The sequence below is a fragment of the Sminthopsis crassicaudata genome, chromosome 4 (genome assembly GCF_048593235.1).
Source record: "Sminthopsis crassicaudata isolate SCR6 chromosome 4, ASM4859323v1, whole genome shotgun sequence".
Classification (NCBI taxonomy): Eukaryota; Metazoa; Chordata; class Mammalia; order Dasyuromorphia; family Dasyuridae; genus Sminthopsis; species Sminthopsis crassicaudata.
In genome coordinates this window covers 240,521,814-240,540,325 of record NC_133620.1, presented here as the reverse complement: position 1 = coordinate 240,540,325, position 18,512 = coordinate 240,521,814, and the positions used below count along the sequence as shown (strand labels likewise).

The window sequence follows — 18,512 nt, the reverse complement described above, 5'->3', positions numbered from 1 at the left end:
TCTACATATGCTTAGTGGTTATGATAGTACCAGCCTGTGATAATAAATGCTTATTGACTGGTTGACTATTTTTAGACCAATCTTTTTGTAAATTTACATAAAGGAATTTGCTAATGATGAGTTTATTTCTTTGTAAGAATAAAAGATGAATGAAAGCAAATAAACATAAAAATACCAGGTTATTGATTTCTTCTAATTGCACCAGTGACCTGATCCTTGCAACAACAACAAAAAAAAAACACTTACAAAACTTTTTTTTTTTTTTAATAGCTTATAAAACCATCAGCGAAAACAGGTGTTCACTTTTCAATCCCCACTTCCAATAATTATTTGGACATGTACCTGTTGCCCATTTGCTCATAGATATAGTCAAATATGGAGAAAATTATTCTCCATGATGGTCCAGAGCTTTGTTTTTTGATTGGCAGATTGGCACTTCTCCATGAACAAGTCATAGTATATAAACTAATTGGAGAGTACAGAAAGTTGATGTGATAATACACCAGCTCTCCTGGAAATAGTAGTGTTAACAGCAACAACAAAAACAAAAGCAAGTATTAAATAACATTCCTTTAAAAAAAGTGATGTCAACATTTATCTCCTTGACCATAACTAAAGTATAACTATATAAATGCTTTTTAAATAGATCAATATATATAGTAAAATAAAATAAGAGAAATTATTTTTAGCCTATGTTCAAAATAGTATCAGAATAAAACTGCCAGGGCGGATTTGCTATCCCAGAGGTTCCATCTGCTACAACCGAAGGGTTAAACCTGAAAGTGACAATACTTATGGAACTTAGAGGTTAAAAAAGAAACACTATTACAAAATTGTGCTTATAGCTTTTTTGCTCAACATTTGTACTTAATCAACAATAGCTATTCTGCTTTAAGTCTATTCAGCAAAACTATTTATTATTTTTAAAATATAAAATCTAAATACCTACCGTTCGATTGTGAAAGTCTCCTATGGGAGCAGAATGTTCTGGGCACCCCTCAGAAGTTGTATTTCTCTCCATACTTTTATTTGAATCTACCATATCCACTAATGCTACACTTAGATTCACACGTAAGGCGTAGAGTATGAAGAATCCAAAAAAGGCTATCATTGCTAAGTTGTAACGAGTGGAACAGCATATGGGAACTGAAACAAAAATGAGTAAAAGTATTGTTAAGCAGAAGGCACTCCAAAATACCAAATATAAATGAATCCAAAATAATTCTAAAATCAAGTGTAATTCCATTATTTATAAACACAAGCGTCCTGTAGTTACATGTCAGTAATATATATTTAACTTTAATTTAATTTTAAATTTAATTTAATTTTAATATTTAAATAAACTAAACTATACTTATTGTATTTTTACATCTGACATTTAATTCAACTTAACTTATTTCTACTGTAGGTTGAGTATCATATACTTCTAGGTCACTGGAGTATGACTTAAAAAAATTTTTTTTTAGATCTGTGATTTCATTTGTACTGGGAGTTCCTGGGGAAGAAATTCCTACCAAGGAGGACAAGTAGTTGTTCTGCAATACCTAGTATTTAGAGTTGGCTATAGGGCATTTAGAGGTTAAATGACCTGCCCACCTGATGCCCATTCATAGCCAGGTTGTGTCAAAGACAGGACTTACAAGATTAGTTCTTTAAATATTGATTCCATAGATTCAAATATTTTAGAAAACATCTAGTCCATACCCTTCACTTTATAGATGAAAATTAGACCTCATGAGTTTAGGTGACTTGCCTAGATCACACTGGTAGTAAATAGCAGAGCTGGCATGTACCACCCATTTGGTCCTCTGTTAGGGCTATAATATCAAGGGAAGCTAAATGGTACAGTGGATAAAACCTAGGCCCTGAAGTTAAGAGGACCCAAGTTTAAATCTGGCCTCAGACATTTAACACTTATTAGATGTGTGACCTAAGTCATTGAATCCCAGTTGCCTCACTTGCCCTGCCCCAAATTAAACATTTAGAAATGTGATGTGGACTTGGCTACACACAGTCAGTTGTCAAGGTGGGAAAACAGGTTCAAGTTCAGTTTATAATGCACTATTATTTTGTTTAAAGAATAAACATTTATTGAGTGCCAGCCACATATAAGGTACTGAGTTAGAGTTAGAGAAAAGAACAAGATTCAGTCCTTTAAGAATTTAGTAGTAGAGTGGGCAGTTTTGATCGAAATAGAAAACCCTTTCTGGGTAAAAACCACTCCAAGTATATAGTTATATTTCTTTTTACTGCTTACAGGTTTTTTGAGGGCTTATATTCAAGATCCTTGACATATAGGTCAGGTTGCCAGATGGCAGAATTCTGTAGAGAAAGGATACTACTGTAAAAACTTGAATTATATAGAACCTGCTGGTAATCATTCCTTTATCTGTGAGAGAAGACCACAGTAACAAAACCATAGTGACAAAGTGGTGCAGTGGATAGAGCACCAGCCCTGAAATCAGGAGGCTCTGAGTTCAAATGTGATCTCAGATACTTAATACTTCCTAGCTGTGTGACCCAGAGCAAGTCACTTGATTCCAATTGTCTCAGCAAAAAAAAAAAAAAAAAATTACTAATTGGGAGAAAGGGATGAATAACTACAATGAATAAATGAATATTAATGTTTAGTAAATGAATAATAAAAAACAAATATTTATTAATTTAAAAAATTTTAATTAGTAAAAAAGTTCACATTTACCTGATGATTGAAAATCATTATAAATGTCTATTATTGAATTACATTTAATACATGAATATTCATATTCTCCATCTTCATTCGATTCACCAAATATTTATTGCTTCTCTGCAAAATCACCTACTTCTCTCCTCTATAGTCATAGAAATGGGATACTCCCTATTTTTTACTATGACTAATTCTTCTATCTCTCTTAATTGTTCTCTTGTCTCTTCCACACATGTTTAGGCCTCTCTTCTCATCTTCACTATTAAACTTATGAATACAAGTTGTCAGTATCCAATGTCTTTTTGCTTCTGATCCATTCTTTCCATATTGATGTCACAACAATCTTTCCTATCCATAAACCTGAAGTTTCCACTAAAAAAATCTTTGGTGACTTTCTATCACCTACCAAGTGCAGGAAAAATTTCTCTTCAATCCATTTAATTATCTGATATTTCCCCATCTTTCTCTTATTACTCTACGTTACAGATAAATTGGTCTGCTTTTTAATTTCCAAACAGTCCTTTGTGTTGTGGTGCCTTTATTCACTTCTTTTCTGCATTAGAAATTCATGCCCACTTTGTCATGTTCTACACATTTTAATTCAAATGCTATCTCCACAGAACCTTTCGTGCACCCTCAATCTCTCAATGATTTATCCAAGTACCACATTCTATACTTGTTTTCTAACTCCATTGTGTTTATCACAAAGATTTTGTATCATAGTTACTTGGATTTGTGTCTTTTCCCCATGACTATTAGTATCTGAAAGGCAGCCACGCTGTCTTATATAAACATGGTTTTTCCCCCTTTCTCAAGTCCAGTGCTCTGCATAGGATGTTGGTTGAACAAATCATAAATTACATTACTGCCATTACTACAGATAATGTACTTTAGTACAGTAACAATACTATACTCTGTCACCTGTCATTATTACAGGTACAGTATACAATTCTACATATATATATATATATAGTTATAGTTATAGTTATAGTTATAGTACAGTAACAATTCTACAGGTATTACAGGTAAATAACTACAGGAATACAGTTTTCAATATGTTGCTCAGCATTCATAGATGATGTGCACCAGTTCTGATCTAAATAGAAAACAGGTTCTGGGTAAAGGCCAATCCAGGTACATGGAAGTATTTATTTTTACTGCTCACAGACTTTTGGGGGCTTATATCCTAGATCCTTGACATAGGTTACTGTAGAGAAATGATACTACTGTAAAAACTTGAGTTATATGGAACCTGCTGGTAATCATTCCTTTATCTGTGAGAGAAGACCACAGTGACAAGGCCATCGGTATTATGTTATTTCAATAATAAATAGTGATGGTAATGTTCAGTCATATCGAACTCCTCATTTAGTTTTCTTGGCAAAGATAATTTCTCACTTCCTTCTCTGCTCATTTTATAGATGAAGTGACTTGCTTGGGGTACAATGCTAGTAAGTCTCTATTCACTTCATTACCCAGCTACCTAATGATAAAATGGAGCATTTAAGTGGTATCTTATTTGTGCCAGGTACTGAGACCAGCACTTTAGAACTACTCTCTCTCTTAATCTTCCACAAACCTACAAGACAGGCCATTATGGTTCTCATTTTACAGCTGGAAAACTGAGGCAGGCCTCGGTTAAAAAACTTGGCTAGAGTTACACAGCTAGTGTCAAAGAACTGCTTCTTTACTTTAATCACAGGCTGTTGCTGGAAAAGGCTGGAATAAAACCTTTCCAAAATCTTTGAAAGCTTCACTACATCAATCCGAGATGCAGCAGCTTTCTATAATGCATTTCCCCATAATTTTAAAGAATTAAAAATGTCTAAATATAGTATTTACATAGGCCCGTCCCCCAAATTTTAAGTGCTTAAATGCCACTCAGTTATATCAGCCGCCTGACTCAATCATCCTCTTACAGCTAGGAAAAGGAAGAGGAGCAATAACAGTTTAATCTCGGGTCACAAGACTTTCCTAGATGCCGGGTGACAGGTCACTCCGCAAGGAAACAGATTGACTCTCAGGGGCCCCGGGAGCTCTCGAGGCCGGAGCCATCCCGGACGGTTCCGAGCCAGGAGGTGACAAAGCCTCCGGGACGGGGTGCGGTGAGGGGGGGTGCGGGGAGCGATCAAGTTCAGATCCTACAGTCCCACTCCCTCCAGCAGTCCGAGAAAGCATCCTCGGGGCTGGAGCACTTTCAGGGAAAGGAACTGGGGGAACTGCGGTAAAGGGGAGGGGTGTGATGCTGTCGGAACGAGGTCTTTGCAGCCCCCCTTCATCCTCTCCTCCCGGACCTCCCTTCCTCGTCACATCCCGGTGGAAGAGAGGGAGCTCTGGCCAGGTTTCTCCCGGGGCCCAGCACCCGCTCACCTGGGCCACCCTGTGGGGGCTTCTGCAATAAGGGGGTCCTGTGCAGTGCATCTTCAGACTCACTGTCAGAGAGGTAGCCCTCCGGGGATCTCATGACGTCCCTGGGAGGAAAGGGATTAGTCCAAGACTAGAGGCTGGGGCGAGCCGGTGCCTCAGAGCCTGCAGACACATCAGCCGCCAGCCACTCGCCCCGCCCCGTCCCGCCCCGCCCCGCCCCGCCCCGCCTTCGCCCTCCCCTCCTCCCGCCCTTACCCGGATGGCAAGTCGTGAGTCTCCAGCTCAGAGAATTGCCGCCCTAGTCCCATGCCGCCATCTTGAGAACGGGCACTTCCTCTGGCAGGTACCGCGATGGAGTCCTGCCACGGTCTCCATCTTAAGTATGGGCACAGCCTCAGGAAAGTCTGAAGGCAGATTCCGCCCTCCCGCTCCCACTTCTCACCCCCTCTTCCCCTCCCCCCATGCCACCATCTTAGGTGTGGGCAGTGTCCCTAGTATTGCCCAAGACTCTTCAAGTTCGGGAGAAAGGGATCTCTTCATTCACTTATCTCTGGGAACTTTGCGCTTTCTACTTGAGTGCTCTCACGAGTTTTACCCAGGAGGGGCCTGGGCTTAGCCTTCCTTATCTCTCAGAAATCTTGGCCACGCTTGTCACGTTCTGTGGGTTCAGTAGTGTCTGACTGTGTGACCCATTGGGACTTTCTTGGCAGAAATCCCAGAGTGGTTTGCCATTTCCTTCTCCAGCCCATTTTACAGATGAGGAAACCGAGGCAAACTGGGTTAAGTGACTTGCCCAGAGTCACACAGCTAACGTCTTGAGGCCGGATTTGAACTGAGGGTTGATGAGTCTGGCTCTAGTCGGTATCCGCCGCCATCTAGCTGCCAAAGATTTATTGATGAAGAAAGTTAACGATCCCATTAGTTTGGAAGAAAGCATCAAAATTGCATTTTCCTTTGTGAAAAGGGAACAACAATATTTGCTGGAACTCCCAGGTCTATCAATCAAACAGCTATTCTACTCCAAGGAACACTGCCAGAACCTCCTCGAGTTCGGGGGCAAGTGGGAGAAGCAGTTGGCTTTTACCCCGGGGATAGTCCTAGATAGAAGATAATTGGATATGGGAGGGATGGGGGTTGGGGAAGGGCGGGGTCGGGAAAGACTTTAATGAGAAAGTGACATTTGAGCCTTTTTCTTCTTTTTTTTTTTTTTCCTGAGGCTGGGGTTAAGTAACTTGCCCAGGGTCACACAGCCAGGAAGTGTTAAGTATCTGAGGCCAGATTTGATCTCTGGTCCTCCTGAATTCAAGGCTGGTGCTCAGTCCACTGTGCCACCTAGCTGCCCCCCTTTTTTTTCTTTTTAAAATTTAATATTTGTTTAAAATTAAATATAAAGTAAGAAACAAAATAGAAAAAGGAAAAGAAAATTAAAAACCCAAAACATTGTTTTGTGCCCAGCAGAACATCAAGGAGATTCAAGAAAGCATATATAATAATAGAAGAGATTCATTTAATGACTTTTTCATCTTTGCTTCCTTGTAGGTTATTTTTTGTTGTTGTTGTTCTCTACTGTGCACTTTTTACTTTATTCTTTTTTTCCCCTTTCATCCCCCCTCCCAAGCCGGCTACAGTTAAGCAGAAAGACACACACAAAATCATACCCATACACACCCACACAATACATATTTCTATACACACACACACACACATATACACATAGGCATCTATTTGTGTAGACATGCATCCAAAACAATATTAACATGGCTGACATAATATAGATTTCTCTCATGATTGAATCTTTGTTTGACTTTGAGATCAATGGTTACAAGCCCTACTTGGTTTTTTCCTAATAAATTCTCCTAATCCTTATTATTGTTTGTGTACATCTCTTGTTTCTTTATCCCTGCTAACTTTTTTTACTTTAGTTCTACTCCTTAATCTGCTTTGCAATTAACATTTCATCCCTCAAGATTGGATTCATCCCTTATCTTCTCTCCTCTTTATCCCATTCTTATTAATCACCTTATCCCATTTCCATTAATTTAAATATCTTTCTGTATTCCATAGTATTCTATGTTTCCCTCTTTATCCTTTTTCCATTATTCTACACTCCTTATCTCAGGACTATGAATCCACACACCCTTCTATACTCTACCTTATCCTATTCTTTCCCCCCTTATTTCTTTAGAGACTTTAGCAGGTCTATACTCCATGATACCTACACACCCACCCACCCATCTTGTTCCCAATTAACCCAAGGTGAGTAGGTTTTCAGAACTACCAGCCCCATTGAATGGCTCTGTATTGGTTCTGATGAGGTCAGGAAACCAAATGATGCAATTAGTGGCAGTGCAGAGAGTTGTGGGAACCCCTCTTTGGTCGGCACAGGTGGAGAATTCATGAACCCAAAATATTAGACTGGCAAAATGAAGCTTATTGGCCTTGAGAAATTTTGCTAGTAGACTGACTTCTTCGATAGCAAGGTCCTGACAGAGAGATAAAGGTCCTTGCAGAGAAATCCTGGCAGAGAGATAAAGAGGGGTTAATGCTGAAAAGAAAATGCTTTCACACCAGGCAGGGGTCTTGGCAGGCCGTTATGCCAAAGAGAGATCCCTTGGCATGGTATGATTCCTGCTTTTAAGCCTCTGCCAAGAAATGAGCCCCCAAATTACTCTTTAAATAGGAAATCTGAGACTGAAGTATAAAGTGAATGAAATTCCTTCAATGTTGTCACTGCCCCCAGGCCTAGATTTCCAATTGAATAACACCATTTAAGTTTGAGCTAAGTAGAAGTGATCCTGGACTAATTTTCAGCTCAATAGAGGGTGTAGTTACTCAATAGAAATATCAGGTCCATATCTCCAGCAAAATGAGACCAGAAATGAAAGCTATGTAAGGAGTGGTCCTGGACCAATCTTAATGAAACCACTTAACTGCCCCAGGGGTGGGTCCCTGTCAGGAGAGTTTCAGGGCTCATCCCAAAAGTCAAGGACAGTTTCAGGGTTCCCCATCGTTCTTCTCCATTTAATTCAGGTAACATAACTATTTTTACCTTTTTGTAGAGTTTTACTTTTTAGAATTAGATCACACTCAACTATGCCCCAATCTTTCACAGCTTTCAGATTGTCCAATTATTCTTATGTTTTTTCTTCTTGATCTGTTGTTTTTCTTACGTTTCACATTCTCTTCTAAATTTTTTTCTTTATATTTTGTTTTGTTATTTCTTGGTCCTTATAGCTTCATTGGCTTCCCCTTTCCCAATTCTAATTTTCAAATAATTATTTTCTTCTTTAAGACTCTGGGTCTCGTTTTCCAAGTGCTTGACTTTTTTTTTTTCATAATCTTTTTGTTTTTCTTGAATGGTTATTCTTCCTTCTTCTTCCTTTCTTCTTTTTTCTTTCTTTCTTTCTTTCTTCTTTTCTTCTTCTTCTTCTTCTTCTTCTTCTTCTTCTTCTTCTTCTTCTTCTTCTTCTTCTTCTTCTTCTTCATTCCTTCCTCCTCCTCCTCCTCCTCCTCTTCTTCCTCCTCCTCCTCCTCTTCCTCCTCCTCCTTTTTCTTCTTCTTCATTTTTCCTTAATATCTGTTTTTTGATTTTTGAATTCTTTTTTGAGTTCTTTTACAGCAGGTAGCCATGTAACATTACTCTTTGTGGTAGGAGAGGCCTTTTTTTTTTTTTTTTTAACTGCAATTTCCTCTGAAGATGAGCCCAGGTCTTCCCTATTCCCTTAGTAAGTTTTTAAAGTTGGATTCTTTCTTCTTTGCCCTGCCCCTTCCGCCATCGAAATTGTAAAATGCCAATGACAGACCAGCTGTATTGGAGACCATGAAAGCAAGAAAAGAAGAAAAACACGGTGTTAGTGGTCAAGACATTTTTATTTGTGCTAAACCTTCTTTTTTAAGCTCTAAAACCACAAAATTGCTAAGGAAACAAAAGGAAAACAAAAAATAGATAAATCAGTCAGGGTATGAAGGGACTGTGTGAATTTAGGGTTCAAGGAGAAATTAACATTCTCAGACAAATGGTCTCTTCTCCTATCCAACCTGTTTACCATTCCATTCCAGTATATCTGTTCCCAATCCTTCTCAGCCTTCCTCGGTCTGCTGGCTGGCTCTTAGGAGGATTCAGTGCCAGGTCAGGATGATCTGGAGTCCTGCAGATTAAGCACAGACTAAGCAGGTATGATTGCCTGAGGAGGCACATGAGTCTTGAAGGAAAGTTGACTGCTGTAAGGAAAATTATCTGTAATCCTAAACTTAATTTTGTTCAATATTGTTGTTCAATATTTCAAGTTATTTGCCATTTAGCTGTAAGTGGAATAGTTGAAATTTACTTAGATTTTAAAATTTCCAAAAGGTTTTACATATTTCACCTTTTCAACAACCTTAACATAAAGCTTTAGAGACTAGAGTTTTATTTCACAGTTATCCTATAAGGAAAATGCTAGAGCTAATACTATTTTCATATTTCAGATAAACTATGTGGCTTAATAGGGGTAAAGGAGATCTGGATTCATGAATCTGCCTCTAACATATGGGTTTTTAATAGAGAAAATGTTTGGAGGCCAGAAGTAGAGTGTCATGTTTAGGAAAGGATCATTGTCAGTTGTTTCAAGAGTGAGTGGGAGTAAAATAGTAAGACTAAGACTCCTTTGACCCTTTGGGGCAAAGATAATGTTTTTAAAAATACATAAGATTACAGTGAAAATCAATTTAAATATAGTGGAGATGGAAAATGGAAAGCAGAGATGGAATTCAGATCTCTCCAGACTCCAGCTCTGGAGAGATCTCATGGTAGCTCTTTAGACTCTACCATGCTGAGCAAAGGTCCCTTCCAAATCTAAATCTTATCATACTATAAAAGGAGATAGAAAAGCAGAATCCACAGAATTATAGGAAGATTTTTATGAATGAATGAAAAAAAATTTATTAAGCATCTATATGGTGTTATATATTGAGAACAGGGGAGGCTGGATAGAAACTTAGACCTATGATTTCATTGGTAAAGGAAACTCATGTAAAGAAACTCTCTCTACCCATGTTGGTCAATTAATAGTTGATTGTAACTAATATTCTGAAAGAAAAAATTCTGCCTAGAACCCAGCTTCTTAAATTGTGGTTTACCTCTTGTAAGATTGTACAAAATTATGATTTTTATTAGTAAATGTTTAATTTGTATACCTATTTTCTATACCTATATATCTAAAGTAAAGTAAAAATTTCTCAGGTAAAAAGATGTATCCAGTGGAAAAAGTTTAAGAAGCCCTGGCCTAGCACACTGAGAGGTTAAATGATTGCCCAGAATAGCAGCATGCTTGGGATACATTTAGAAAATTAAGGTAGGGTTACTGATCAGGACTCGGCCTCGGCGTCTGCTTCAGCTTTCGAACAGGAGGAGGACATGGCTCTGTTCTAGCAGATGCGCGCCAATGTGGGCAAGCTGCTCAAGGGGATCAACAGGTACAATCCTGAGAACCTGGCCACCCTGGAACGCTACGTGGAGACCCAGGCCAAGGAGAACGCCTATGATCTGGAAGCCAACTTGGCTGTGCTCAAGCTATATCAATTCAACCTGGCCTTCTTTCAGACCACAGTGACAGCCCAGATTCTACTAAAGGCCCTCACCAACCTCCCGCACACGGACTTCACCCTATGCAAGTGCATGATCGACCAGGCTCACCAAGAAGAGCAACCCATCAGGCAGATCCTGTATTTGGGAGACTTGCTGGAGACCTGTCATTTCCAAGCATTCTGGCATGCCCTGGATGAGAATATGGATCTCCTTCTTCTTAATGGCATCACAGGCTTTGAAGACTCAGTCCGAAAATTTATCTGCCACGTGGTGGGCATCACGTATCAGCATATTGACCGCTGGCTGCTTGCTGAGATGCTGGGAGATCTGTCAGACAACCAGCTAAAAGTGTGGATGAGCAAATATGGCTGGAGCTCCAACGAAGCAGGACAGGTTTTCATTTGCAGTCAAGAGGAGAGTATCAAGCCCAAGAACATCGTGGAAAAGATCGACTTTGAGAGTGTTTCCAGCATCATGGCCTCTTCCCAGTAGCTCCTTGTGCCTATTGTCCCCTTTTTCCTGCCTTTTGTTTCCCCTCACAGCCAACTTAAATAAAAACCCTTTACTTCCTGAAAAAAAAAAAAAAATTAAGGTATCGAATATTCTAATGGGGGATTGACATTTGTGGAAAGTTTCAGTTGCAGGTCCAATCGCAAAGTCCCAATGGTTCTTAGGATGTCGTGGCAAGGCAGACGGTAATACTTCTTTATTAAAACAAACCTGTTTCTGATGCTGTACTAGTGCCAAGGACTTTGGTGGTGAGAAATTTCAGTTGCTGTGGCTGCTGAGGAGGCAGGCACTTTAGCTTGTGCAAGGCATTTGCCAGGTCATGTCTCCATAAAGGATATTTCTCTGAATGGGGACTGGTGGTGGAGGAGAATTGGTTGTGATACTGTTCTTTTTTTTTTTTTAAATTAATTTTATAATTATAACATTTTTTTTGACAGTACATATGCATAGGTAATTTTTTTTACAACATTATCCCTTGCACTCCCTTCTGTTCCGAATTTTTCCCCTCCTTCCCTCCACCCCCTCCCCAGATGGCAGGCATTCCCATACCTATTAAATATGTTATAGTATATCCTAGGTACAATATGTATGTGCAGAACCAAATTTTGTTGTTGTTGTTGCAAAGGAAGAATTGGATTCGGAAGGTAAAAATAACCTGGGGAGAAAAGCAAAAAATGCTCACAGTTTACACTCATTTCCCAGTGTTCCTTTTTTGGGTGTAGCTGATTCTGTCCATCACTGATCAATTGGAATTGGATTAGCTCTTCTCTATGTTGAAGATATCCACTTCCATGTGATACTGTTCTTAAGTTCTTGGGCTTACTTTTACATTTTTAATACTTTCAGAGGAGTTAAGTAGATTCTTGCAGCTTTTAATCTTTATTTGGTGACTATATGGAGCTATTAGAAAATAATGTTTGTCTTCTTTCTATTTTCAAAGTAATAACCTTAATAATATATTTATAAATATGATAGATACAGATGAGATTTTTTAAATTAAAAAAGCAGTGAAATCAGTTTTATATCTAAGAAGCTGAAATTATGCTTTAGATTATAAGTTCAAGTTCAGATGCTCACTTTTTTTGTGTACTTTTAGTGACATGATTAATAATCAAAAAATTTTTTATTCACTTTTACATGCATATATTGTGTTAAGTGCTAAGATATAAATAAGAAAAAGAGAGACAGTCATTGATCTCAAGGAGCTTGGGGACTCAATACACAAAAGAAAAAGAATTAGTGGGGAGGAGGTACTTGGTGAGCAGGCATGATGAGAAGTCAAAGAAATTCAAAATGAGTGTTCAGAGTAGACAATCAAGAAATAGTTGTTAAATACATAAACTCTCAGTGTTGCAGTACTTAGATGGCCTCATCAGGAAGGTTAATCTTCCTGAGTTCAAATCTAGTCGGAGACATTTATGTGTGACGCTGGGCAAGTCACTTAACCCTGTTTGCCTGTTTCCTCGTCTATAAAATGAGCTGGCAAAGGAAATGCTGCAAATGGGCTCATGAAGAATTGGTTTCAACTGAAACAATTTAATAACATCATGTTGGAAGGGGTCTCAGATCATTTGGTCTAACTTTTATCTAGATAGGGATCCCAAGACAAATGGTCTTGGAGATTTCTTTGGAAGTCTCCTTCCTTCCCACCCTCACATCACAAGGTACTTATTAATTCTTAAAAGAGGCCCTTTCCACTTTTAGACAGTTTTAATTAAGAAGCTTTTTCTTATTGAAACATAATCTGCCTCCCTGTAACTTCCACTCATTATTCTTAGTCTATCTATTTCTATAAACTCTTAGGATTGTTTCTGTAATAGCTTTTCACTTACCAGATCAGATAATGTCATGCAGACATCTTCACGCTCTTCCCTTCTCTGCCAACACTTGACAGCTTAATTAGTCTTCTAACCTCTCTAATTCAATCACCTCATCTGTAAATAGAGAAGATAAATTATGGCCTCTAGTTATCTAAATATAAGTTCGTTATTCAATTGAGAAGCATTTATCAAATAAAGTACAAGATGGTGGCAACACCAAGGCAATAGTTGAAGAGTTCCAACCTTCAAGAAGCTTATGTCATTACTCTATTAGATCACTTTCTGAAGTAGTCTTTGACAACTAGAAGGGAGGATTGTAAGAGGTGATAGTCAGGGGAATGGGGAAAGTAATGCTTGTCAAGTAAATGTCCAAGTAATGCAGCCACAGAAACCAGAGGGTACTGACTATCAAATTCAGATAGCTGGTTGCCTGTTTTCCTTTAGGTTCAATTCCTTTTGTGTTTGGGGATGTTCTTGTTAGTCTAAGAATCTGGTATGTATTTATTTAGTCAATTCACTGATTAAGCTGATCCCATCCATGTAGGATATATGTGTCTGTCCCCATGTGTCAGGCACCATGTTAAGCCCTAAGAATACAAAAGAAAATAAAAAAGTTGTCCTGGCCTTAAAGAGCTTTCACAGTAGTGGGGGAAACAATATGTAAATAACTACATAATTACAAAATATATACAGAGTAGATGGAGCCAAGGAAGCTAATAGGGGATAGACATCTTCTTTCTTCTCCCTCTTCTATCTTTGTTCCTCCTCATCACCTTGTTACTGTTGCATTTCAACTGAGGTTATTTACAAAGATGAAAATGTATATCACTCTTTAATTATAATATTAGAGAAGAATAAAAACAAACACATCTATATACCTGGTACAGGTAGAATCTTCCACACACCAGGCAGCAACTCAAACCTATCAAGATCTTTTTTAGTTCTTCCAGTCACTCCCATGGGGATCTCACAGGTGTTTATCCCAAGGCAGCTCCACTTATGACAAAAATTTTTTAGGGTGTCAATATTTGATCAGTTAAGTTGATGGAAGGACTCAAGTGCTCCAGCTGGTCTGTTTCTACATGTCTCTTTTCTTTCCTTTCTTCTTTTCCTCCCTCAATGTCTTCTCCTTTTTCCTTCACTTTCTTTCATCAGAATAATATGGCTTCAGCAATCAAGGCAACAACAGATAGAATGGATCTGAGTTTATTCTTTGTCAGAGAAACCAATTTTCAATCCTTTTTCCTTTAGGAATAGACAGGGTGAGAAGAAAGGATTGCTTTTTACGAGACACAGATGGCTAAAATTTCAGTTCTATACACATGTAGGGAAAGAATAAATGATCACCCCATTTCCAAGTACCATTTTCCCAATACTCTTGTTTCATGCTCAGTTCAGTTCAGTTCAGTCTAGCTTTCTTCCTTCTTCCTCTTTTAAACTATTGAACTTTGAGTGTTTTCTATCACTTTGCCCAGTAGGTTATAAATACTACCACTGTAAAATGAAATATAAACAATTATTGCTATCATTATTTTTGTAGCTAGGTAGTACATTGGATATAGTATTGGGTCTGAGTCAGGAATATCAAAATTCAAGTTTGGCCTCAGCCCAGGGCAAGTCCAAAAAAGTAATAAATCTCTGCCTCAATTTCCTCTTCTGTAAAATGAAGATTAATAGCACTTACAGGGTTGTAGTGAGGATCAAATGTGATACTAATTGTAAAGAATTTAGCACAGTACTCAGTACATAATAAACATTATATAAATTAGAATTATTTTGATTGGGACAGAGGATATGATATTACTTAGCTTAGTTTCTATATTACATCCAGTATCTGAAAGTGAATTGATGTGAATGGTTGGTGACTCTAGGACATCTAGGTTCCAGTCTTTTGGGGAAGAAAGGCATCCATACCATCTTCTTTTAAATTTATATTGGTATATTTTGTTCTTTATATCATATTCATTTTCTAATATTTTCTTCCTTCTTTATACAGAGAGTCATCTGTTGTAAAAGAGAATAAAAATGAAAGAGGGGAAAAAAAAAAGCAATCCACCAACTCTAACCAAAATATCAATTGTTCTTCTGCAATCCCGTCTCTACAATGAAAGAAGAAGGTGCATTTTTTTTTCCACCTTTTTGGAACCATTTTTGATCATTATAATTAGGGTATTTAATTTCTTTTGGGGGGGGGAGTCCTTTCTATTCACATCATTGTAGTCATTTTATCTGTTTTCATGCTGATCCTGCTTTTTTCACTTTTCATCATAGGATCATAGATTTAGAACTAAAATAAGTATATTTCTTTCCATCCTCTACATTTTTCATATTTATTGATTCTTAGTGCTCAAAAATATTGGATTACATTCATGTACCATACTTTATCTAGCCACTGTCCAATTGCTGGGCATTTGCTTTATGTAAACATTTTTGATACAGAAAAAAAATAGTGCAACAATGAATATTTAGATATATATGTGATCTTTCCTTCAGACTTAACCCTCTTTGGGATATATATATATATATGTATATACACCTTACCATGGAATGTCTGGATCAAGAATATGGTGACTTAAATATACATATATCTATATATATATAGATATATGTATATATGTATAGATATAGGTATGTATAAATATGTATATGTATGTAGTATGAAAATTTAATTTCACATTGTTTGTACCAAACTGCTGAACCAACCCCATCTTCACAAATGATGTATAGGTTTGTTTTCTTCAATTCTCTCCAGAGTAAATTATTTCTACTTTTCACTATCTCTGGCAATTTTCTAGGTATGAAAAAAAACCATAGGATCATTTTGATTTGCATTTCTCATCATTAGCAACTTGGAACAAATTTTCATATGGTTATTAATCATTTGCAATTCTTTTGAAAAATATTTATTTAAATATTTTTACCACATCTATTAGGGTGTTGTTCTTATATATCTGTGTTTCTTCTCTATTTATTTTAAATATTGGATCTATATCAGAGATATTTGATTTAAATATTTTTTTCCTCAATTGAGAGCTTCCTCTCTTATTCTAGTTGTATTGATTGTGATAAGGGGAAAGCTTTGAATTCCATGTGATCAAAATTCCTTATTTTGTCTTTCATGTTTAGTTTTATCCCTTAGTTGGCTAAAATACATTCATTCCCCCTTCTTCTAATCCAGTCATAACTGTGAAAAATATCTAATCATTCTTTCTTTTTGTCTGTCTGTCTGTCTCTTTTTGTCTCTATTTCTGTCTCTCTTCTCTATCTCTCTGTCTTTCCGTTTCTATGTTTCCCTTTTTGTTTCTGTCTCTGTCTTTCTCTCTGTGTGTCTCTCTCTCTCTCTCTGGCTAAATCTGACTGGCTGTCTCTTTCAGTCTCTCTGTGACTGTCTCTTTCTATATGCCTCTGTCTCTGTCCATTTCTTTGTGTCTCTTTTTGACTCTATCTTTGCCTCTGTCTCTCTCGGCTCTGGTTGCTTCTTTCTGTCTCTGACTCTGTGTTTCTCTTTGTCTGCCTTTGTCTCTGTCTCTCTCCCTCTCTTTCTCAGTTTATGGTTCAGGTTCCCTATTTATTTTGAGCTTATTGCCCTAAACTTCTTCTAAGGAATTTTGGAAAAGGTTATTATTTTCCTGTTAAGGCAACAAAGAATTGTAGAAGAGAAGGGTATATCTTTTTTTTTTTTTTTTTTTTTTTTTAACATTACTAAAGATGGATTTCCTGCACCAAGCATGTCATGTGCCCTGGGAGTTGTTGACTTTCTTCTTGCATGAAATAATAGCTGGTGCCAGCAGCTTTTAGAAAAGGATGTTCTTTAAACATATCTTTTAACGCTTTTACAATCAATCTAATGCTTGTAACTTCTGCTGAAGAAATACTATGGGCAAGTTCTTTAACTTATCTGACCCTTGTCTTTTTTTTTTGTCAGCAAAATGTATCATAGTCATCGATTTAAAGCTCGGAGGAAATTTGGCATTACATAATCTTTTCTAACTACCTTCAGTTTAATAGGTATTGAACCAGGTACTGAAGACCAGTTTAATAGATGTTTGGGTTGTGAAGATATTCCAGGTAGTTCTTTTTCCCTTCTATTCAGCTTTGTCCCACTTATTGTTTTAAATACTTGGTGCCTGGAGATACAAAAAGATTTGTTTAAGTGGAGTGAAAGGAAGTTGTCAAAGCTATTTTCCCGAGTTCTCCCTGGCTTCAGAATGTTTTCTTAAGTTTCTCATCTGGTGGTTTTAGGAGTTATATTTCATATCCTTTTAATTCTTGGATTATGTGCTTTTAATGGTTAATTTTGTAGGTTGAATGTATTATCCATGTAGGATATATGTGTCTGTCCACATGTGTTTTTCTATATGTGATTTTCAGGGAGGAGTAAATAGCTGTTTTTGGAGTCTGTTTTATCCACCTTTCTTCAAAAGAGACTTTGATTCCTGCTACACTGAAAGCAGGAGATTGTGTCTTTAAGGCAGATTTCTCTGCTGTCATCAGAGAGGGGGGTATACTGGGCTAGAATGATATTTATCAAGTCTCAAAAATATGAGTTTAGGATAAGTAATTTTTAGGTTCAAAATGTAGTGGAAATCTAGCAAACAAGCTTTTTGAGGAGAGAATACTCCATGCTCCATTGGAATGCTTGACTCTTTTTTTTTTTTTTTTTTTTTTTATAATTATAACATTTTTTTGACAGTACATATGCATGGGTAACTTTTTACAACATTATCCCTTGCACTTACTTCTATTCAGATTTTTTCCCTTCCTCCCCCAACCCCTCCCCCAGATGGCAAGCAGTCTTATATATGTTAAATATGTTACAGTATATTCTAGATACAATATATGTGTGTAGAACCGAATTTTTTGTTGCACAGGAAGAATTGGATTCAGAAAGTAAAAATAACAGTTTACGTTCATTTCCCAGTGTTCCTTTTCTGGATGTTTTGACTCCTTTTCTACTGTATGGGATAAATTGAGTGAAGACCTCTCATAGGGATGTGGCTTTTTGATCTTATGCCCTAATTGTGACTTAGACTTTGCAGTAAGTTGAGTTATAGCTAAAATCTACAGGTGTTTGATTTTCTTAGATAAAGCAACATTTCCCTCCTGTCTCTCTCCCCTCCTCTCCCTTTTCATTAGCATTTAAGTACCTGATATGGAAAAGTGACTTCTGGGGTCCATGTTTAGTCTCTGGGTAAATTACAATTCTCTAGCCAATGGGAGAAAAGGTCAAAGGGCAGGGTGGGGCTTCTGGTTAAGGTCTATATAATCCTGTGTTTGCTGTTTGCATTTCCCACTCCTCTACTGATACCTTGTCTGTTGGTAGTTGTCCTTTCTTGAATAATAAACCCCTTTTTGCTTTTCTTACTCTGAGAGTGTCTAATTTTAATTTGATTCACTGTCCCACACACTACCAAATGCCAACAATACATAGACATACAACACATAGTGAACAGCAAATAAATCCAAGCCAATAGCAAACAGAAATGAGTTCTAAAGAGTAGAAGATATCAGACAATACAAAGAGTGAATCAGCTATCCACTGAGTGAGATATCTTTACTCAAC

The 18,512-nt window shown here is 37.4% G+C and overlaps 1 protein-coding gene and 1 pseudogene across 1 annotated transcript in view; one reads left to right on the top strand and one right to left on the bottom strand.

Annotated features, from left to right (window-relative positions):
• SLC17A5 (solute carrier family 17 member 5) overlaps positions 1–5,268 on the bottom strand; it is a 55,191-nt gene extending 49,923 nt beyond the window's left edge. The window contains exons 1-2 of the mRNA XM_074310490.1: positions 5,057–5,268; positions 950–1,146 (exon numbers count right to left, since the gene is read on the bottom strand). Of these exons, the coding sequence (XP_074166591.1) occupies positions 950–1,146; positions 5,057–5,150 (291 nt within the window). The 5' untranslated portion in view covers positions 5,151–5,268. The remainder of the gene's footprint in view (positions 1–949; positions 1,147–5,056) is intronic.
• Positions 5,269–10,385: 5,117 nt separating this feature from the next.
• LOC141566229 (eukaryotic translation initiation factor 3 subunit K pseudogene) lies at positions 10,386–11,206 on the top strand (annotated as a pseudogene).
• Positions 11,207–18,512: the final 7,306 nt, after the last annotated feature.